Below are 22,264 nucleotides of genomic sequence, written 5' to 3' on the forward strand. Positions count from 1 at the left end.
GAAAGGAATTAACGGCAATGCTAATACCGCTCTGAATGCATTACGGACAAAAACAGCCTGAGTAAATGAATAATTATGGCTAATGCTCGGGACATGGTTTTGAAATAAAATACTGTCTTCACAGTGGCAATCGATTGCTTTTACAGCATACTGCTAGCACATAACATTGTAACAGAAGGCTTAGTAGGCCAATCATACAATCGTTTCTGTGAAGCACCGCAGTTTGGCCATGTTAGCCAGGACCAACTTTTGGGATGTCGTAGTGCTCGCTGAGGTTTGCCAGGTACTGGTTGAAGTCCTGGATGCGGTCCCTGTGCGACTTGTTGGCGACTTTGGCCATCTTCTGCATGTCAATCTTCTGCTTCTGTTCCATGTAACGCCGCTCGGCTGGTGTGAGGTGGTCGTAGTCAGGGTGTGCGTTCCCTTCCTCCTCTCCCGTCTTTTCGCCTTCAGTTAGCTCATTGTTATGCTCAGTTGGTAATTCAGAGATTCCACCTGAATAACAACCATTCGATTAGATGTGAAGTACAACAGAAAAGCACTTTTAAATTCAAGGAGTTCGATTACACAAATCCAAAGGATAGGCAATGTATGCAAAGTTTTTGGGCAAATGAACCAAGCATAGTATGTATGTACGAAATTTTTTCCAACAACTAATGAGAAACTTCTCTCAGCAGTTTAGAAAATCAGGTAATCGTAATGGCACCAGAAGGAAGCAGTTTTGGAGAGATGGAGTTCAGTTACACAAAACAGTAAGGTCGCACAATGCCACAATGCATACCAATGAAGCAAGCTGTTGGACAAATGAAATTACCCAGCATGTACTGACTACAATTTACCAACAAATGTGAGCAACTTCTCTCAGCAGTTTACAAATCCAGCAAAATCACCATGTGATGCAGAAGGCACCCAGAATCCCAGATTTGCAGATTACTTTAGTAAAGACTGATCTGAGAATCTACCCAAGAAATTGTCATCTTCTATCCTTTCATAACACTAAAGTGGAAATCTGACTGCACCTTAACGTCCAAGTCCCCAAACAAATATGCTGTCACTTATCATCACAGGAGCTCCTACTAATAGTATAGATGTCCATTCGGGCCGCCCGGCCCGGTCCGGCACGGGCCCGGCATGGCCCGTTCGTTTTCGTGTCGGGCCTAGCCCGTCACGGTAACACCGTCGTGCCGTGCCGGGCCAGCCCACGGGCCGTGGGGACGGCCCATGCACGGGCCCGTGAGGCCTTTTTCGTGCCGAGCCGGCCTGAAGAGCCCGTCCATTTTTACGGGTCGGGCCAGCCCACAGCCCGTATTCAAGTGTTGGCATTCAAAAATCACAGACACAATCACAATTCAAAAATTTTCAAGTTTATCAAACATTCAAAAATCAAAATAGAAGGTTAATCAAGTATTCAAGTGTTGGCATAATCACACATGACACATTCATCACATGGACACAATCACAATTCACACAGTGACACAGAAAGTCAGAACTCAGAAATCATAATAAAGGAATTATTAGAGCTGTTAACACTTGATCTGTGTGATCAAGTGTTGGCTGCCTCATTAAAAACCTTCCTAGGTAAAAACTCACCCTTGTGAGAAAACCCTAGGAAGGGAAAAGGAGTACAGCCAGCTCAGTTTCATTGTTTCAATTCAACATTACAAAGAGTTTGAGACACACACACAGACTGACAGACTCACAGACATAACATCTAATGAACAACTGGCCAAGCCGCCAAGCCAACACCAAAACTCCAACAGGCATTCAGGCAACACCGCAACAGACCAACAGTCCAAGTCTCCAAGTCCAATTGGCAACAGGCAACAAGCTTCAGCCTTCAGCTTGCTCCTGGTCCTGGGGTAGGCCTAGAGGTGCACAAGCACAACAGGCCAACAACATTAGTGTTTGCAATTCAAAGTATTTAACAAATGAACAAGATGAGTAATGAGTTAGTAATGGACTTACTGACTAGCTTGGCCTTCATCCATGTCTGGGTAGGGGCTTTTGTAAGTTTCCTCCAGTTCATTGACCTCCTTCTCAACATCATGTTGGGCCCTTGCATCTCCCAACTCCCAATCCTTGAGGCAGGTCAGCATCTCCACCGTCTCCGGCAACAACCGTCGGCGCCGCTCCTCAATCACCCTCCAGTTAGACTAAAACAAGATTTCGAAGAAACAGTGGAAATTGGAACAGACATAACATCTTTAGCAAGTATGGACAAAATAGGATAGGATAGCTTGTGCTCATGCCACCAACTAAGTATGTTGAAGTCATCATCATAGCAAGAAATAGTATCACTGTCCAAGTAGGATGACAGCTCTGAAGCAGGAGATATAGGAGGTGTAGATGAAAGAACAGAAGAACCACATGTACCAGGACCACCAAAGATCTTACCCGATGCTGTTCTTTTCTTACCAGTAGCAGCTGAAGGTTGAGCGGGCCTTTGCGATCGAACTGCACCAAACTTGTTTTCATACTTGTTAAACAACTTATGTAATTGAGTTCTTACCTCAGTGAAATAAGAAGAGTAATCAACACCAACTGTCTGAGAAAGAAGTTGGAGAACATTATGAAAACCTCTCACCTTGGCTCTAGGATCCAAAATGAATGCAAAGGAATACAACAGAGGTATGTTTAGCCAATACTTGAGAAACTTAAGCTTCATAGGAACAACAATATTTCTGAGCAATGGATCAGAATCTTGGCCATGCAAATGGCCAGCAATCTCAATAATATGATGCAACATCAAAGGACTTGTTGGATAGTAAACACCAGATAAAGCAACAGTGGAATCATAAAACATTTCAAGGAACAACAAAATTTTCTCAGCAATTACCCAATGGTTTTCAGTCAGAAGTGGCTGGCCATTGTGCACATAATGAGCAGAAATAAAGACAGAAAAGACATTCTTATATGGTAGTAGATGTTTGAGCATGAGATATGTAGAATTCCATCTCACATCCATATCTAAACCAAACTTACGAGGGCGTACCCCCTTGAGAATGCAGAAGTTATGGAAAGCTGCAATGCGTTGATTAGAAGAGTTCAAAAAAGAGATTGCAGTCCTAAAAGCCTCAAGATAAGCCTTGATCCTCTTCAAACCAGACTTGACTATGAGATTGATAATATGACGTGCACAACGTTGATGCAAAAGACCAACAAGTGCTTTATCAGAATCAGAATCAGAATCAAGAGGTTCAGGATCTGGACCTAGATAACCAACAAATTTGGGAATAAGTGTGGACATGGCAGAAGTATTAGCAGAAGCATTGTCAAGTGTGATAGAGAAAATTTTATCCTGTAAACCAAACTCAGAAACAACTTGTTCAATACGCTCAGCAATGTTAACACCAGAATGGGAGCAATCAATCAACCTAAGAGCAATGACTCTCTTCTCTAATTCCCAATCAGCAGAAACAAAATGTGCAACAACACTAAGATAGTCCTCCTTGGCATTCCCTGACTTTCAGAAGTAAGATAAACAGAAGAAACATGAGACTTCAAAGTATCAACAAGAGAAAGACGACGCTCGACAAAGAACTTGGCAAGATCTCTAGAAGTGGTATGTCTAGAAACTTTAGCAAAACGAGGGTTATGAGCACGCTGGATGTACTCCACAAATGCCTCTGTCTCACCAAAGCCTAGGGGAAGATCAAGTCTAGCAATCAACCGGCACAATTCTTTGCGAGCAAGATCGGGCTTGTATTCCCAATTAATAATTGAGCCATCAGAATGGAATTGCAGTTGCGACTGAACAAGAGAAGAATGGTTTTGTTTAGCCAAGCACATCTTCTGGTGCCGGAGCAAATGGCCACTACCAGCACAAGACCGGCCAGTAAGAATGTGAGAACAATGACGGCACTTGGCAGCGTACCTTACCTTCTTCCCGTTGGCGCCTTCCTGGAACAACTCCTCAAAGTCATTCCAGGCAGCAGACCGCCGCTTCCCCTTGCGGGCACTGGTGCCCGTTGATGTAGTTGGGGTAGAAGATGGGGTAGAAGATGGGGTAGAAGGTGGAATAGTACCTCCAGCACTGGCAGCATCCACATTGACGGGAGCAGCAGAGCTACCGACGAGTGGCATGACTCCGGCAGCCACGTCGTCCTCATCGTCGCCTGGTAGAACAGAACAAGAAGAGGAACATGAAGACAGGAACAAGAAGAGGATCAGGAAGACAGGAACAAGAAGATGATCAGGAGAACAAGAACAAGAAGAGGATCAGCAAGATGTTACCTGGCAGGCCACAGGCCCTTAGGTCGTCGTTGATGGTGTAGTTCTCGTCCATCACGACGACCTCCTGGGGCAGGCGGCAGCCGGGGGCCAGGGCGTCCCTCAGGTCTCACTGTCTCATGCCTCAACCGCTTCGTCACTCAACGGCGCGCGGCACCCGACGGGGCGACGGATACCTGCGAGAAGAGGATCAAGAAAACAAGAACACGATCAGGAGGATCTACATTAGGAGAACAAGAAATGGATCAGGAGGATCTACTCATCTACATACCTGCGATGCCTCAGCGGCTCAGCCCGGGCTGGAGAGGACGACAGGAACAAGATCAGGAGAACAAGAAGAGGATCAGGAGGATCTAGATCTAAGGATCGGGAGGATCTAGATCTAAGGATCAGGAGGATCTAGATGTAGATCCAGATCCAGGGAGGCGGGACGGGAGGAGTAAAGGAGCGGGGAACGGAGGAGTCGAGGCGAGGAGGCGGTGCGCCGGTGCCGGTGGCAAGCCGGCAAGGCAGAAGGCACCAGGGAGGCAGTCAGGCAGGGAGGCAGGGAGGCAGGCAGGCGGTCAGGAGGTGAGCCGGGAGGCGGGAGCGGAGGACGGGAGGAGTCGAGGCGAGGAGGCGGCGCGCCGGTCGCCGTCGGTCGTCGCCGACTCGCCGGGACAGGAGTAGGCGAGGAGCCTGGAGCGCAGGCGCGCAGCGGAGGAGAGTAGGAGACGAGGAGGCGAGGAGGCGGCGGGCGGAGGGGAGAATGGGGGGTAGGGTTTGCGAAGGGGGGGCGTCGCCGGCCGCGAGGGCTTATATACACCCCCCCTCCCGACCGTTGCTGGGCCAGCCTGCTGGGCCGCTGCTCGTTTGACGGGCCGGCAATGGGCCGGGATAGCATTTTCGTGCCGAGCCGTGCCGCCCGTCGGGCCGAGGCAACAGCCCACGCCGGCACGATGATGCGGGCCGGGCCAGCCCGAGTCCGAAGAGTTACGGGCCGGGCTGGGTTAGGTACGGGCTAAAAATACGTGCTTCGTGTTGGGCTCTCGGGCTGCGGGCTGCATGGCCAGATATAACTAATAGCAAGTAAAAAGGGCACAACACCTAGTTCTTGTTTGTTTTGCATTACAAATAGTAACCTAATAATCATGCTTGTCAAGACAAAGAACAGAGGTGCCGCCAGCAGTGGTAAAACTATACACCAGTGTGTCCTGACGCACAAGATCGGCATCAAGTGAGTATATAGCAGGGAAACAAAGTGGCATCAGCAAGCAAATATTTATTGCACGGATATATAGAATAAGCATAGGTATTTAGACAAACAAAGACAATCCAGTAATTGAGTAACCAAACCAATTCAGAGCATAGAGACCCAGAAACTATCAGCAGTTACATGTGCACAACCAAGCAATTAACTGGTATCATCGCTAATGCACATAATAATGCTCTTTGACACGCTCAGCTGTACAGAAATTTGAACAGTGATGCTTAGGTTCAGGAATCAGAACAGCCAGTGTAATAATCAGCCAAACCTTCATGAAGTCCATCGTGCCCGATCTGAGACGACTCCTCACGGTGCTGCTGCTTCTTCTTTTTCTTGACTCCGCCTTCCTTGATATCCAGCGTTTTTCCCTTCAGCTTCAGCCTTCCCCCAACGACATTTTGGTACTCCGACATCTCGCTGCAACAAGGACAACCAACAAAGTTAGCTCAACAATGCAAGTCAGCACCTAACCAATAGGAAAATCTGACGTGCAAACACGCATTTGAGTTGGCACACATGGCAAGCACACATTCTGATTACACATAACTCGATAGATTCAAAGATTACAGCGAACTTGGTAAAACAGCAATTTCAAATACTACAATCTCAAAGCTAATCACATCAATCACAAAGAGACCAGCGATTGCACAAATTCAGGGGGCGGGCGATTCTCGCCCTTCAAAGAGTACACGCCGGCGAACATATCAAATGTCAGGGGGAGGGGAGCCAATATTAGAAGGGAGATTCCGGATTACCTGGCGTTCCGGCGGTTCTCCTCACCGGCGGCGGGCGCGGCGGGGAGCCGACGCCCCGACGAGCTTCTTCGATGTGTCTGGTGCCTTGCGAGAGCGAGAAAGAGAGAGAGACGGAAGGAAAAAAAGGTAGAAATATGATCCCAGCCCACGCCTTCAATGGGCCAGATACTAGTATTTAAAAAAAGGCCTCTCGGCCAGGGCCTAATACGGCCCAGTTACGTAATTGAGGTATCGTTGAATCGATCCGGGTCGTACAGGAAAGAGGAAACCGTGTTGTTTTCTATCTGATGATCGCCCGACGGAGTCTAACGCAATTACTCAAGCACACAAAAATGTTCACGAAAAAACAACGGTTGGCACGAATGAGTTCATGCAGCGGATGATCTTTATTGATTGCCTTTTTCTTTTTCCAGTGACAAAAACCACATCGCCCTAGCTAGATCGACAACTAGTAAGCAGCACCCATCCTCGCCTAGTAGCCTACTAAGGTAGCGGTCGGGCTAGCGGCTGGACCATCGTCGCCGGCGGGCGGCGGGCGGCGGGGGCAGTAGGTGCACTGGCACCCTTCCGGTTTCCCGATGCACACGCCGTCCCCATCGTACTTCCTGGAGCACAAGACCTTGCAGGACGCATGGTCGCAGGGCCCAAACGGCTCGATGACCCTCCTGCACCACCAGTTGGGGCTGGGGGTGGGGGTGGGGGACGGGCTCGGCGGCATGCTCTCCGTCGTCGCCGAGCAGAGCACCAGAGCCGCGAGGACCAAGAGGGTTGCACGGCTAGTGATGATCCCCATCGTCAATCTCCTCACCGCGTTGCTCTGAGTCACAGGAAGGATAGATCTGCTGCGTGCAGTGGCTTGTCAGCTGATGCCTCGCGGTGGTCTTTTTGTAGTCGAGGAAATGGGTAACGGTCGATGCTTGATAAGCTGACTGCTAAAGAAGCGAGGGTTCCTTGAGTAGCGAATTGAACTATGCCAAAGTTGCTTGGCTATCCACTGGTAGGAATTGAAGGATCCTATCTATCTTCTGAAGGTAGTAGTGAATCAAACCCAGCAAAAATTGCTTGGGCTATCCGTGGCAGGAATTGAAGGGTGCTATCTATCTTCTGAAGGTCGATTAAACTATACATCTTTAAAAGCAACTCCAACGGTTTAAAATAAAGCACTTCCAATAATCCGGTTTTAGTGTCTTCATAAAAACTATTGGGACCGAAAAAATATTCTTATCTCCAAGGGTTTCCAAAAAAGCTGGTTAAAAAAAAGTTGCACCGTATCAGCCATTGCTGGGTCCATAACATATTAGGCATGCATGTTCAAAACTGTTGGAGAGGCGCGGGGTCATTCGGGCATTGGGTGCGCATTGATCTTCCTGCCTATACCTGGCTACATTGGGTGCTGGTTTTGGGTTAGCCAAAATATTGGGCAACCATTGGAGGTTGTTTTTTGCTCTTCACAACCATAATTTGATTTAGGGAAGGCGTATTAAGAACCGTTGGAGATGCTTTAAGGACCATGAAGCCCAAATAGCAACGAACTATTTGCTTCTGTTGTGCACGGCCCATCATGCCTCATTTGTTACCTAAGTGGTAACCAACTAAATAGTCGACGAACAATGATCAATATTCTAAAAATACTAGATTTAATGAACCTTGAAATTTAGTAAAAATTTGAATAAACTATTTTATTAATTTCAGCATCCCATGTTGTGCAGAAACTAAGTCAAGATTTTAAATAAAACTAGTTCAACATTTAATGCAAAAATGTTAAAGTATTAAAGCGGTATTTCAAAATGCTGAACATGTATATTCAAAAAGTTGAATTGAAACATTTTGAATAATGATTTAAAAGGAAAAAAGGTAAATTATAGTAATATATCTGTTATTTTTTTCTAAACAACATGATGGTTCAAATAGAATAAAAAAAATGAACTTCTAGTTTGAAAGAAAATGCATTTCAATTTAGAATCAAAATAATTAGTCATCCATCCATGCGGCCATCTTCCTCCCAATTAAATTATATCATATGTCATGCACGTGTTTGGTTACGTTGGAGACTTATCTCAAACACCGAAAGGTTCATCACTTAAAATCTAGGTCATGTTTAGTTCCCTCCAAAATACCAACTTTGACACTATGCAAAAAGAAGATTCCCCATCACATCAAACTTGCGGTACATGCATGGAGTACTAAATGTACACAAAATCAAAAACTAATTGCACAGTTTTGTTGTACTTTGCGAGACGAATCTTTTGAGCCTAGTTAGTCAATGTTTGGACAATAATTCACAAATATAAACGAAATGCTACAGTTGCGCATTTATGGCAAAGTGCCAATTTTGCCACTCCCAAATTGGGAACTAAACAAGACCTAGTAAAAGATAGATAGGATTTGCGGAATTGACATGCCTGTCAAAGTCAAAGTCAAAATCAATGTACCCAGGGGTAGATCCAGCGTGGGGGCTAGAGGGGCAGGAGCCCCCCCCCCCCCACCCATGCACTTCATGGAGCCCCCAACAATTGTCGACCATGGATGAAGAGGAGTAAGAAGGAAAGAAGGAAGAAGAAGAAGAAGAAAAGAAGAAGAGGAAGAAGAAAAGAAGCCCCTCCCCCTATCCAGACATCCTGGATCCGCCCCAAATGTACCATGCCAGCCGAGATCGACTTGCCGGACAATCTGAAGCTGCGCTGTTGCTCACTGTTGCAAATGCATTGCAGCTTGCAGGCTTGCAGGGAGTCTGGAGAGTGGACAAATGTAGCTCGCTTGCCATGTTTCGAAGTACTACAGATGCGCTGATGTCTTTATCATTAAAGGTCTTGGCGAATTATGAAAATAAATGGCTTTAAATAAAAAAAACGAAAATTTTCAACCAAGATGTGCTTTATTACACGTTTTTCAGGTGAAATACGAAAACTTTTAAGCTGACTAATGATCTTAGGTGAGGATGACTTTATTTGGTACTAGTATAAGTAAAGGACATGGGCATTCTCAAACCAGACAAATTACTGTACGCTCAATACATCATCAGATCCGAAACAGTTCCTCTTGACACCCAGTCCCTGACCTCTAAACATATACTCACAAGTCAGACAGAAAGCCACAATGTTTTTGTTTATTGATCGAGAGGCAGAAGCCACAATATCAATAGTGAGCCACACACATTTCTTCAGTTCCTTCAGAGTTCAGGTCTCACGACGATCACCGTTGGTGCAGCCAATTGCGAGCGGCGAGGAAAGCATGGCACCCGGTCCTTGTTCGTGCGCTGTACCACCAGCTTCCGGTTCAGTTCAGCATGAATCAGCGCTTGCTTCTTCCTGCTCTTCCAATCTGCACAACGTTCAAGTTCATGCTTCCTTCTTCAGCTAGAAGAAGAGAAGGGCGCTCATGTAGCAACTTCAGAAGCGAGATCCATGGACCATACCAAGGGAAATCTATTTGCTATGCAATCTGACGCGGAGCCGTTGCCCACCGTTGCAAATCCAGCTTGCACCTTGCAGACTCGTAGTGAGGCTAGCTAGTGAAGCTGCTGACGGCGCGTGGAGACCTCTCAACGAAAGCCGCGACGCCGCGATGAGAAAGTAAAGGGATGCGAGATCAGCCGGCGTGTGGCGGCGCTCCGGGCGAGACGCCGCGGCGCCTCATGAAGCAGAGGTGGGGTTTCGCTAATGCCGGAGCAAAATTAACAATACCAGTCTACGACCGTGAGTGGGGAACGGCGCTGGAAGATCGCCGGCGGGAACGGGGGAGGTCGCCGGCGGCGGCGTGACCTCGCCGGCTAGCATGGAACTAGACCGGAACATTTTCATAAAGATCCCCGATTTGAATCGCGGTTATTAATCGCTACCCCGTATTTTACAATAAACCCCTGATTTCGATCGCGAATAATAGTCGCGATCCAATTATTTACAAACTAGCCCTGTCTTGGATCGCGATTAATAATTGCGATCCAATGTTTTTGCAGATAGCCCCCTAGTTCTGATCGGCTTCCCACCGACCGGCCAGCGGGCGCTGCCCGCCGCGGCTGCAGTCATCCCCAGCCGGCCAGCCTCCATCTCGGGCGCAAGCTCAATGCGCCATCGTCCCAGCTGAACACCCGGAACCATCAAGAGCTCCGGTCTTCTTCTCCGGCAACTACCGAACGCCAGATGCGCGCGCCGTTTGCCTTTCCTGGGCTGCGCGCTCGTGCTCGCACCGGCTGGGCATGGCTGCCATGGTCCGCAATTTGCATTCGTCTTCTCCCGTAACGTGCGTAGCTACGAGCGTGAGGTCAGTGGCAGGTGCAGCAGGGCGTGCAACTGTCTGCAAGACTGCAACTGCAGCTGCAGGATGCGATGAGCATGTTATTCAGTCCTTCAGATTCAGAATTCGCCACCAAGGAGAAGGAGGTGAAGGCGTTGCCAGCTGACGGAGTGCCCAGCAGCTCAGAACAAAACGGTTGTGCTCGATCAAGGCGGCGAGCCAGCGACGATGCGCGGGCGTCGTTCCCCGGCCCGAGCATCTCCGTTCCGCGCACAGCTCAGACCCGGTTCCAGAGTGATGTGATTTTGACGAAAGCGGCGGCGAGATTGCCAGCATCCTCGAGCGGCGTGGTCGCCGTCAAGCTTCGTCGCTGCAGCATTGTCGCGCGATTCACCTGACCTCCAGGCTCCAGCATCGCGCGCCGTCCTGCCTCTGGAGACCGAAGACGACAAGTCAGACTGCGATTCGGCCGGATCCGGGCCGCACATGTCCAATCGGACGGCTTCCAGGGGCCCAAGGGGTGGACGGTAAACGGTCTGCCCACGAGCGCTAGCTCTCCTTGTTCCTCGGCGTTCATGGCGGCGGCGGGCAGCTTTCCCTCCTCCGAGGTGGAGGACGAGGACTGCGTAGGCTTGGAACCTTTCTTCTTCGACGAGGCGGCGGCGGCGGACTGCAAGAGGCGGATGCGGACGGAACAAGAGAAGACGCTGCTAGATCAGATGCGGCCAGCCCATCAGGCCGCTGGATCGGGTCCGCGAGTACGATTCCAAGAATGGGAAGCGCCTACTTCACCCGAATCTACTTCGTCGACCTCAGTCATCACATTTGACCTCGACGAGGAGTGCAAGTCGTCCGTCAATCATATAACCCAACCTTAATTACCCACCTTTTGGATTCGATTCCAACTACTACCTTTTGCATCGCAGCTGCTGTTTGCCATCCATGAAAAAACTTGAGTGTTGATTTCCATGATCATCAACATGCCTGAATCTAAATTGCAATGCTTTTTTTTTTTCTTTCTTGCGCTGCGGCGCCCCTTGGTCCAATGAGAGAGACTGAGAGATCAATCGACGTGCATGCACTGTCTGCAAAGAGAGCACACGACAATTCCTCCCTGGTGACTCTGCATTAACAGTTTTTTTAACAGTTGAAATAATGTTGGATGGTTAGATTTTTTTTTCAGTTGCCATCTTGCGCACCGAAGAACGAAGGTTCGCAGTTCGCTAGGCTAGGCCGCCAGGCCATGCGCATCTCGTTTCCGCCCGTCGTCCCCATGCGTGCGCTGCGGCGGCGCCTGGCGTCGGGTACACCAACCCAACTTGACCCAACCCAATTTTAAAGCGCACGAAAAGTGGGGGGAGGGGGAGGGAGAAAAGGAGGGAGCGCAGGCGCAGCGACGCGAGCGGTCTCTCTTCCTCTCCGCTTTAGCGATGGCCAACGATTCCCTCGCCCACCACCTGCTGCGCCCCCTCGCCGCCGGCTGCTGCTCCGACCTCGACGAATACGACGACGAGGAGGAGCCCGCCAGCGTCGCCTTCCCCTCCTTCTGGCCGCCCTTCCCCGCCCTCTCCTCGGACTCCGACTCCGACGCCGCCAGCTTCGTGCGCCCGCGCATGGACCGGCCCGGCCGGGCCGGGGAGACCGCCGCGTCGTCCTTCTTCGGGCTCGGCTTCCACGACGGGGACGACGACGAGTGGGCGCCGGCGCACGAGGACGGCGGGGAGGTCGAGCTGCCGCTCTGCTGGGATTGCTTGCAGCTGGAGGACCACGACGGCGACCAGAGGTGGGACGTGGGCGTCAGCGACGCGGACGAGTGGGAGCAGGTCGCCGGCAGGGAGGAGGAGGAGGCCGCCACGGCGGCGGCGGCGTCCGCGGTGAGGAGCCTGGAGTGGGAGGTTCTGCTCGCCGCCAACAGCCTGGGTAGCCTAGTGGTGGACGACGCCGGCGACGACGCCGACCTCGACGCGGGCATCGAGACGTACTTCCTCGACGACGCCGACGACCTGCTGTTCGGACAGCTCGCCGCAGCGGAGGCGGACCACGGCCCGCCGGGCAAGTGCGGGCGGCCGGCGGCGAAGGCCGCCGTGGAGGCCCTCCCGACTGTGGTGGTCGCGGAGGCCGACGCGGCCCGCGGCGACGCGCAGTGCGCGGTGTGCAAGGACGGCGTCGAGGCCGGGGAGCGCGCCCGGAGGCTGCCGTGCGCGCACCTCTACCACGACGCCTGCATCCTGCCGTGGCTCGCCATCCGCAACACGTGCCCGCTCTGCCGCCACGAGCTGCCCACCGATGACCCCGAGTACGAGAAGTGGAAGGCGAGGCGGGCCGCCGGCGACGCAGACCCCCGCGGCGCGGCGACAGGTATGATGTCTTCGTCAGGTTACCTTGACGAATGGATAGGTGGAGGGGGAACAGAGTAATTTGATTCAATAATTAGAGGTGATGTTGTGTTAATATCTGGTTCTGCAACTTGCTGCAAATTCCTTTTTGATCGGGTGGATTAGGGATCAAATCGATATGAATTGGTTTTCATAGATAAGGGTGTATATGGATGCGAATGTTGAAGTTGTTGTTCATTCTTCTTTACAGAGGAACAAACAGAGGAGAACGATGATTGCCCACTGCTCCTTTCTGTCTTTACAAATTAGAATCACCCTAAACATAGTGTGTGCCTAGTCACCTCATAATTCAGCATACAGCATTGTTTGCACAATTGCACAGTCGAACTTCTCTTTAAGTGCGCAGGCAATAGGAATATTCAACTCCTTTTGCAAGTACTTCTAGTTCGTTCATGAAAGATAGAACGATTGTATGACGAATCAGTGTTGAAGATTTTAGTAAGGTGATCACATTAATGTGAGGAGAAAAGGTAGAAATGTATGTTAATTCATCTGTTTGTCACTCTATACAATGGTTATTGGTTAGTACTTAGCATAACTTAATTGAATGAGATCATTCCATATTCCTGCTGTGCTGACCTTGGGATTATGAGGAGTTTAGTTATTCCAAAAGTCAGTGGGTCATTTTGCACTTGAAGGCACTTATTGCAGGACCATGGTTATGATTTTGAAATAGCGACAAACTTTAAATTTTAACTTGTTCAAACAAAAACAAAATAAGCTTTACATTGTAAAGGTGCCCACGCATTCATGGACGCGTGTTTCATGCCACTTAACAAGTAAATTTGTTGCACTTGTGATTTAAATCAAAGTTGAGCACATTATGAGTTACATAAACCTTTTTTTTCTTTATTACCACGAAGGAAAGAGTGATAAAAAAACTAAAAACAAGTTGTAGAGAAAATGCTTACAGTTTGGTGATATGCCGGTTTATAATTTTCAACTTTCCATCTTAGTTTGTCGCAATAGGGTGGAGCATAGGTCAGACCAAAGGGGGCCAATGCCCCCTCCCCGCACGCAAACGGTTAACCCTAAACTTTCACTGATTAAACAGTAATATTGATACTGTTCTTCGATGCTCAATGCTTAATTTAATGGGTTGGTCCCCTCTAAACTTTTGGTTAAGCTCCGTCTCAATTCACAAAAGAAAAACTTTCCATGAAACCCAAAATGCAGCAGAGTATCAAACGTTACGCAACTGTAAGAGATGATCAGCGTCGCATCCAGTAAACGTATATGGTGCATTGCGTCAACGGTGATTTTGCGACACGATCCAGTTCCACGGTACGACGGATATCTTGGGATCGCAGCTATGTGAAGGTTGCCTATACGTGGCTTGCGGATGCAACCAGCACTAGCAGAATCCTCGCAAGTTTCCGTAGCGTGGAAGCAGGGGTTCTCAGCGCATGCCGGGCAGCCGTACGCAGCCGCTGCGTCGAAAAACGATTAAACGAAAGCGAGGTACGCGCGAAGAATGGAATCGATGCCAAGGCCCATCTCTCCTCAGACTTTTGCTGATCTGCTACCGCATTTTTCAATTTTCCATACTCTATGATGAGTGGCCTCTGCGACTTTTGTGGAGCTGATCATTGCCTGCGATGCATACATATAAATTGTGTAGTCTTGTAGATGCTGAGCAGTAGACATGCCCGCAACGAAGGTAAGGTTGGTGATACATAAGCACCGGTTTCCGGTGTGGTTTTCTTTAGTTTTTTTTTTCCCGGTGCTCTGATTCGCCGATTATTCGGGTTGGGTACCGAGTACCACCAGCAGGCCGATGCGTTCGTTCGGAAATCGTGCTCGTTTGCGGGATCGGGCAGGCACGTCGCGTCGAGCGTCGGCGTCGAGCTGTGCCCGCTGCCGTTGCGGCCGGGTCTCTTCTGCGCGCATGTGACCTTGCTCGTGTTTCTCGATCAGATTTTTTTTTTGTCTCGTCCCTTTGCGTGTTCTCTAGTGTTTCAGTTGGCGTGTCGATGATACGCGGTCCCAGAGTTTTAGTCCTACTAGTACTAGACGTGTATGTGACGCTCTCTCTCTCTCTCTCAGATGATGTGGCGCTCTTTTTTTAATATTTGAAACGGTGTGTTGGCGCTCATGTTAGAGAGAGAGAAGTGAAGTTAACAGAAGAGTATCCTCACTCCTCAGCACTCGGCATGAAAGTAAAAGGAAAAACACGCAGTAGTAGAAAGAAGGAAGAAGGTTCTCACGAATCTAGTAGGCCCAACGCAAATGTCTCACGGTGGATTTACAGGCCCAAGCCCAGGTTGTACATGCTACTGGGCCCAAATTTCAAAAGGTGTTGGGTGCAATCTCAGAGAGGGCCATTTCACTGACTCCATCCATCACCTGCTGCTTCTAGGAAGACAAATCGCTAGCTTCGCAACCCTATTCAACTTATGTCGAATAAACAAAGGACTTCATTCCCTGCCAGTTCTGAAAAAGGTTGCGATAGAAGAAGAAACTTCCTGTCCACATAATAACATAACGCTAAAGTCATTCTGAAAAAGGGATCTCGCCAACTTTGTACCTCGACAAACGTTTAACAATCCATAGTGCTCCCCCTTTCTTTTCTGTAAAAAAAAGGAAGAGAGCAAGGAAGAAATTAAAACTAGTGTTTCCAGCTTTGTGCCCACAATTGGCACATGAAGGAGAAATCTAGAGCGCTTTATTCAGGATCTGGCAATAAGCTTAAGCTGAGCACGTACGAGTACGACAATCATCGACGATCGATCCACAAGAATATTGTAGTATAATCCAACGAAATTTAGGACCACCAGCACTCGTGAAAGTTCAGTTCATCTATAGGTTTGTAATTGTTTATATTGATATCGACGTACTCGACGTTCGCTCGAAGACGGGCGCCCAGCTGGTGCCGTGTCGACCGCGAATCCGCGTGCGCGGTGGTGAGAGTGTGAGACGAGGAAGGCCGACGGCGCGCGGTGCTTTTCTCTCCAGGCACACAGCCAGTCGGCCACCGCAGCTGCCCACCGGAGACTGGAGAGAGAGGCCGCTGTCTTCCCCGTCGCCGTCGGTACGGTGCGTGCACGTGCTCGCTGCCTGACAGGTGGCTCCACAAGAATTAGGTCCGGCCAAGAAAGATCAAGCATGGAGTACGTACGCGCAATCGCGACCAAATCTACGAACCACACACGGCCCAGGCTTGCGCGCGGCACGCTTCGGCCGAACGGATAGGGACGGTCACCACCACGGCGCGACGGCGAGTTGCGGCTGCACGGTGCCGTGCGAGACCCCCAGGGACCACGCGCGCCCATGCAGATGCAGGTGGTGCGCGCGCCGGGTGGGAAATCTCGCCAGCGTCCCCCACTCGCGAGCAAATAACGCAACCGAGCCAACGAGCTGCGACGAGCGATCGGAGGATGAAAGCGACGCGGCGAACGTGGGGGACTCGACACCGCGCCGCCGGGCACGCGCGCCCGGCCGGCACCCGATCGAAAGCGGCGGGCAGGGCGATCCCGAGCCGTCATCTGGCCGATCGGCGTCGGTCGAGAGCGTGAGCGCGACGGGCGCCCACCGAGAGACCCTTGCTGCGGTTAAAAAAACCGGAGAGGCCGCAGCTGGTTGCGTGGCGAAACGAAACGAAAGGGGATGGATTCCAGTGGAAAATCCCGGGCTTTCTTATCGGCATCGCGGTCGCCGGTCGGCGTCTCGGCGAGTCAGTCCGGTGCCCTTTTTGGGGCTGGCACTGGCAGACGTAAGCGGGGGGCGCGGCGGCCTGCCGAGCTCGGCGACGATGCGTGCGTGCGTTCACGGCTGTCCGCTTCGACTTTCGGGTCGGCCAGCATTAGCATACGTGATGATGATTAACTAATGATAATGGTGCTGCTGCTGCTGCTGCTGCGAGTCGCTTACCGAAGCAAAGGGACGCTGCCTTTTGCATTGAACCAAGCCAAGCGATGGAAGCTACTACTACACGCTAGGCTCGTTTCGTGGCATGTAAGAAAAGGCGAAGGATCGGTGCGAGGAGTCTGGTGGTGCCTCGTCACAATATCCAATTGTTGCAACCCGGAGGTCAGCTTTGTTCCCACAAAAAGAAAGAGCAGAACAAGAGAAGGAAAAAAGAGAGAAACTTATCAGATTCAGGTATCAGAGGTTATTAGGTGGTGAACACGTGGGTAAATTGATCTTTCGTTTTCCTTTTTTGGCCTCTCCGGTTGCTGGAGTCTGGTGCCTTGTCACAGTAGTAGCCAATCTATACAACCCGGAGATCAGCTTTTGTTCCCAGTAACAGGAAAAGGCAAAAACGAAAAAAAAGGAAAATAATTATCAGAGCCAGGTTTCGATCCTGGGACCTGTGGGTTATGGGCCCACCACGCTTCCGCTGCGCCACTCTGATCTTTGTGAAAATGTAGTACTTTAATTTTACTAGTACTAAAACTTTTCGTGGCTACCCCCTCCCTGAGCGACCGTGGTCCGAGAAGCATTGTCCTCTGCTGAATCTGCCTTACCAAATAGTTTTTCGGAGAGAAATAATTTTCTACTAATTCTATAAAGTGATTATCTAAAATGAACTAAAAATCTGGGAGCTGAAAAAGTAGCTTCTTCTAATTCTGTGGATTGATTTTTCCATCCTGATTTTAAAAGTTTATGCTAGAGAATTAAAAAGAATCATTTTCAGCCACATAATCACTTTTAGTCACATAATCATTTCTCTCAAAAAATCAACTCCTATAGAGAATCAGAATCAGATCTAACTATATCAAACACGTCCTTAACGCACAACTTACGACTTCCCTGACTGGACGTGTTTTCCGCATCGGCAATTTTTCATCGCAGCGTGGTGACCCTGAACATGTACAGGTGCAGGCAGACGGCAGACCACATGAAACTCACCAAATATCCGCGGCGCGACCACACGGCGGAGGAAGTGGCACGAACAACAGCGAGCGGCACGCGCGCGCTGGAAATGGGAGCGCACCAGCGCGGGCGCGACACGCGCCGCGGGGCCCCGCCACACGGCCGTGCCCCTCCGTGGCAGGCAAGGCCGGGTCCCGCCGTCCCCCGTTCGGTCGTGCGCTCGTCTCCGGCGTCGCCGAGCCCGGGCGCGTCTTCCTCCTTCCCCCGCCTTTCGCCCGCGGCCTCGAGTGCTCTACGGGTGGGGTGTTGACCCGTCCGTCCCTCCGGCTCTCGGCGGCAGCTAGCACTGGCCCCTGGCCGCTGGCTGGCTGGCTGAATTGACCCTCCTCTCTCTCGTGGAGTCCGTGGCTCGCGAGGGGGGCCGAGTGGTCGCAATCATCGCGCCATGGATCGCCTCCGTGCCTTGGCGCGGCCAAAGCAGAGCACACGGACAACACCAGGGGCCAGGGGTAGCTTTGCGCCTTTGCGTCTACTACAATTTGCAGTAGCGGTAGATTTGGACGCCGACGTCTCTTTTTCTGAACCTATAAGGGTGGGCGCTGTCTCAACGTCTCTGCTTTATCTCGTCTCATCGCGACGATTTGGCGATTTGCTGTCTGTGTGCTGCAGCTCAACTCGAGCATCCTTCTGCCCCGGCCGGCTGTGTAGACATGGACTGATTGGAAACCAGCCTATGGCCGTAGGAGAACACGCGTGTCGGTGAGTAATTAGATGCTGTTATTATGGTCGCGTACGCTACGATGCAACAAAGCGCATTCTATGGCCAACTAGGAGCCTGTTCGCTTCAGCTTATAAGCTGGCTGAAAAGCTGAAACGGCTGATTTGTTGTGAGAGGAAAATACTGTTTGGTAGCTGATAAGCCGACTGAATAAGCTGAAGCGAACAGACCCTAAGTATGAGGATGGAGCTACTGTTTCGCGTACAGACAAAGGTGAAAGGCAGGCTTGCTACCGCTAGGAGAGCAGAGGTGTTGTCGCAGGCTCGCAGCCTTGCACACAGAGACATGGATATCTCCACTATCATCGATTCATCACTGGGTCCAATGACTTTAGAGGGCAAAAGAAGCTTGGATTTTGGGAAGCTCCACAATACGCATGGTTGGAACCGCAAGAGTTCTCATATGGAGATGATAGCATGTTTGGAGTTTGCATATAGTAGTTCGATAGCATTATCTGAAAAGAAGGTATTGACTTAATTCCACCATTCACCCCCTATATTCAATTTCTAAAGTATTCAGTGCCACTAAGGCCAGCTCCAGCGCTGGTTCGGTTGGCTCTGATGACAGATGTCGAATGAAGCTAGCGTTGGGCTGCTGCTACGTGAACATCGGTTAGACTAATCCCAGTGCAATGCAGGTTTTATAGAGGTTTCATGCACGTTAATTAGGGTGCCACGTTAGCATTTTTGATGATATAGTTAATGAGGAGAGAGGTAAGAGGAATTTCATCTAGATGAAACCATGTATGCACAGTTACCAACACAATTTGTGTCTTGCATGCAGTGCATATAAAACTACACCATGAAATTTTACATTGTAGAGGTAGTTTCAAACACAATTTCATTTTCATGTTGCTTACGTGGCTATCTTGGAAACATCAAAATGAAACTCTTCATTAGGATTAGCTTTGGTAGGGCCAACATCCGAGGGAAAAAAAATCCCTCAATCACAGAGGTATCCTCCCCCTCGCGCGAAGGGGCACGCCTTCGCTCGTTATTTTATTCGGTTGAGTTCGACCGCTACATGGAGTTCGATTTCTCCAGACACATGAACGTCGACGTTCACAGTGTGCTCCATTCGACTTTTTGAGCTACAAATCGATTTTGGAGCAACACTGGAGCTGCCCTATGATGATCTAGTACCTTCGAGAAATCGCGAGTCCTACTCGATTCAAGGCTTCAGTGCACTTGTTCTTGCACTTGCACTAGTGTTTTTTTTTTAAAAAAATGTAAACAAAAAGGCGCCTGCCCTGTTCTTGCATGCGCATCATTAGCACGCGGACTTGCCACACAAGTACGTGACCGTGCGGCATTACCCCACCCAGGCGGCTTTCAGAACAGCACTCCCTCCCTCTGCGTGCAAGTGTGCAGACATCACCCTAGGGCCCTAGGCTCTAGCACCACTACCAAACCAACTTTCCCCAAAAGAAAGAACTCGCCTCGGGTTCCGTAGGCCCGTACTAGGCGTCTACAACTCCACACATATCATCCCAAATTAGGTAACCACGGGGTCCAGCGTGTCCCAAAGGGATAGACACGCACAGTGCCTCTTGTTTTCTTCCAGGGCAATGAGCGAGCTCCGACGGCGATACGACGCGTGATCGGGCGATCCAACGGCCGATAGATTCTGTGTCCGGGTCGGTGGATTTACGGGCATGACTGGTGCCGCTTGATGGGTGTTGCCGGACACGAATCTCCCCGCCGTATACGAAAAGAAAGAAACCAATCTTTGTGTAGGCCAACGGGCCTCTGATTTCAGCATTGCTTTCCCAGTAGCATTATTGATCAGGGTGTAGCCCACACCCACTGCCAGACAGCCGGAGTTGTGCTCTCCATACCGTAGTAGATCAGTAAGCCAGGTCAGATTCAGTCAAAATTGCCAACTTCAATATGCTCAGCCGCTCAGGTCGACCATTAACCAGCTGGCCCATTGGTCTTTCCAGATAGTGATATGTTACAGTGTTGCACCGGATGAACTGACTAATTCAGACAGAGACATATCAATATCGAAGAGAAGATAGCAAAAGTTTGTTACCTTGTACTTACCTCATGCTTGATAACGGCATGATGGAGTGATTTCATTTTATCGGGTTGGAGTCTCAATCTTTGACAAGTATGTCACCGGAGAAAGGTGAGCCAATCGTGGAAGCAAAGGAAACCAAGTAAAAAACAAATGGGCCATCTTCTTTATCATGACAATCTTTTGAAGAGTATTCCCCTTCATTCTTGTGATCAAGATTCAAAGAGAGAACCGGATAAGATTTCCATGTCCTCCAAAGACAACGGCCTCGTAGCTCTAGGCCATTGAAAGAGTCCAGAATAGATTGCCCTAGGTGCCAAATGATTTGACTGGCGCCTTGAATCCCAAATCGAATCCAATTGATCATGACCATTGACCACTCCCGTAAACCCCGGAGCCTCTAATTCTTTCTTCGGCTTAGCCATTCTCCTGCAATCCAGTTGAGGAATAATCATTAATGGATCCTTCTTTTATCCTGGAGAAGCAACACTGCAAATTTTCAGCCAGTAGTTGAGCACAGCATTTCTGTCAACGACATGCTGAATATATCAGATGGCGATAGCTTGACTAGGATCTAATGCACCTCTTATTTACACTGACATGATGCATCTTCATATTCAACTCAAGGAGGTTGCACTTGAACATTGGGATAACAAAATACCTTAACTATGTTACCAAGTAATTCTAAGCTTAGAAGTTAACATGGTATCCTAGCAAAGGAAACAAGCACATGGAAAACGACTCAAATGAGTTCTATTACTGTTCCTAGACCACTATATTTGATACTGACGTCTCAGCAGAAAATAGGTACGCCTATTAAAATGGAGCTATGATAAATGATTTCCTTTGCGAGGCTAAATGCATAGACACTCCTATAAATACACAACATGGATCAGGGCAGTTCAGCTAAAAGCCTGACAAAACCATGTTGCCAACTGGATCAAAACCATCCTAGGAACAGAACGTCACACTGAAGGCCACCTGAACTCTTAGTTTATAAAACTCAGTTAAATAATAAAAGGTACGAAGCAACTGGAACTGCGCAAAGTTTATGTGCCAAAGCATAAGACCTAGTGGATATGGTTTTTTCCTTATGAGAAAACTAATGCCAAGTTGCCAACTTCTGAAGTGCAAGTTCTTTTTATCCAAGCAAAATTCCACTGGGGTCCACAACAGTGGACAGAACACACCAACCTTGGTACCTCTTATTTCCTTTCTGAAATATTCTCCCATTGCATGAGAGCTCTACCAGAAACTATTAGCAGCTGTCGCAGAACAAAATACCATCCCAATGTTCCTTAGGATTACCGCTGTCATCATCATTTCAGTACACCGTTTTCCTCTAGGAAAAAAGAAAGATAGTTGAAATCCCTGGGTAGTAGTAGATCAAGCATGCCTAGATACAACCCTTTCTACGGAAAATAGTTCGATCACGTATCGTACTCAGTATAGAGCTGATCCATGACAGTATTGCTCTTTCAAGCATTCGCCTTTAACTTTACAGTCCATTCCCCTTCCACAATTCTTCACAAATGCCTGTCACTGTTATCCAACCACCATCTCTTTAAATGGCTAGAGCACCTGGTGCTAGTGATGTTATTCAGGACTCTGCATCTCATGGCCTTTGTTTGATCGCAAATGGAGTCTCTCGATGAAGGCACTTTTGGAAGCATGCTGGCCCAATACAATTAGAAAAGTTGGCACAATAATAAAACAATACATGATGTCCATCAAGACATTTGGTAATTTCAGTCTCATGTATATGTGCAAGTTATGCTGCTGTCCCTGGCTT

The 22,264-nt window shown here is 49.3% G+C and overlaps 3 protein-coding genes and 1 non-coding gene across 4 annotated transcripts; 1 reads left to right on the forward strand and 3 right to left on the reverse strand.

Annotated features, from left to right (window-relative positions):
- Nucleotides 1-58: 58 nt before the first annotated feature.
- On the reverse strand, nt 59-6,384 carry LOC117836414 (uncharacterized). Its single transcript, XM_034715844.2, has 3 exons — nt 6,232-6,384; nt 5,745-5,893; nt 59-495 (listed from the first exon to the last, which is right to left on the reverse strand). The coding sequence occupies exons 2-3, from the start codon at nt 5,887-5,889 to the stop codon at nt 233-235; spliced, it is 408 nt and encodes a 135-aa protein (XP_034571735.1). The 5' UTR covers nt 5,890-5,893; nt 6,232-6,384; the 3' UTR covers nt 59-232.
- Nucleotides 1,484-5,696, reverse strand: LOC140220086 (zinc finger BED domain-containing protein RICESLEEPER 2-like). The gene is made up of 4 exons (XM_072295012.1): nt 4,502-5,696; nt 4,234-4,406; nt 1,966-4,115; nt 1,484-1,865 (listed from the first exon to the last, which is right to left on the reverse strand). Exon 3 carries the CDS (start codon nt 3,245-3,247, stop codon nt 2,138-2,140), a length of 1,110 nt encoding a protein of 369 aa, XP_072151113.1. The 5' UTR covers nt 3,248-4,115; nt 4,234-4,406; nt 4,502-5,696; the 3' UTR covers nt 1,484-1,865; nt 1,966-2,137.
- Nucleotides 6,385-11,795: 5,411 nt separating the features above from the next.
- LOC117844392 (uncharacterized) lies at nt 11,796-13,155 on the forward strand. The gene is made up of 2 exons (XM_034725107.2): nt 11,796-12,822; nt 13,051-13,155. The coding sequence occupies exons 1-2, from the start codon at nt 11,895-11,897 to the stop codon at nt 13,107-13,109; spliced, it is 987 nt and encodes a 328-aa protein (XP_034580998.1). The 5' UTR covers nt 11,796-11,894; the 3' UTR covers nt 13,110-13,155.
- A 3,987-nt stretch (nt 13,156-17,142) lies between these two features.
- Nucleotides 17,143-17,214, reverse strand: TRNAM-CAU (transfer RNA methionine (anticodon CAU)). Its single transcript has one exon. It is a non-coding gene; the product is annotated as a tRNA-Met (tRNA).
- Between the last annotated feature and the right edge of the window lie 5,050 nt (nt 17,215-22,264).

This window comes from Setaria viridis, chromosome 1 (genome assembly GCF_005286985.2).
Source record: "Setaria viridis chromosome 1, Setaria_viridis_v4.0, whole genome shotgun sequence".
NCBI classification, from domain to species: domain Eukaryota; kingdom Viridiplantae; phylum Streptophyta; class Magnoliopsida; order Poales; family Poaceae; genus Setaria; species Setaria viridis.

What these genes read in the sequence shown, in the direction of transcription:
- LOC117844392 (XM_034725107.2), top strand. Translation starts at nt 11,895, where the DNA reads ATGGCCAACGATTCCCTCGCCCACCACCTGCTGCGCCCCCTCGCCGCC. An exon ending in CCCCCGCGGCGCGGCGACAG is followed by an intron (nt 12,823 to 13,050) that starts GTATGATGTCTT and finishes TCTTCTTTACAG; the next exon opens with AGGAACAAACAGAGGAGAAC.
- LOC140220086 (XM_072295012.1), bottom strand. Translation starts at nt 3,247, where the DNA reads ATGTCCACACTTATTCCCAAATTTGTTGGTTATCTAGGTCCAGATCCT.
- LOC117836414 (XM_034715844.2), bottom strand. Translation starts at nt 5,889, where the DNA reads ATGTCGGAGTACCAAAATGTCGTTGGGGGAAGGCTGAAGCTGAAGGGA. An exon ending in GCACGATGGACTTCATGAAG is followed by an intron (nt 496 to 5,744) that starts GTTTGGCTGATT and finishes GTTGTTATTCAG; the next exon opens with GTGGAATCTCTGAATTACCA.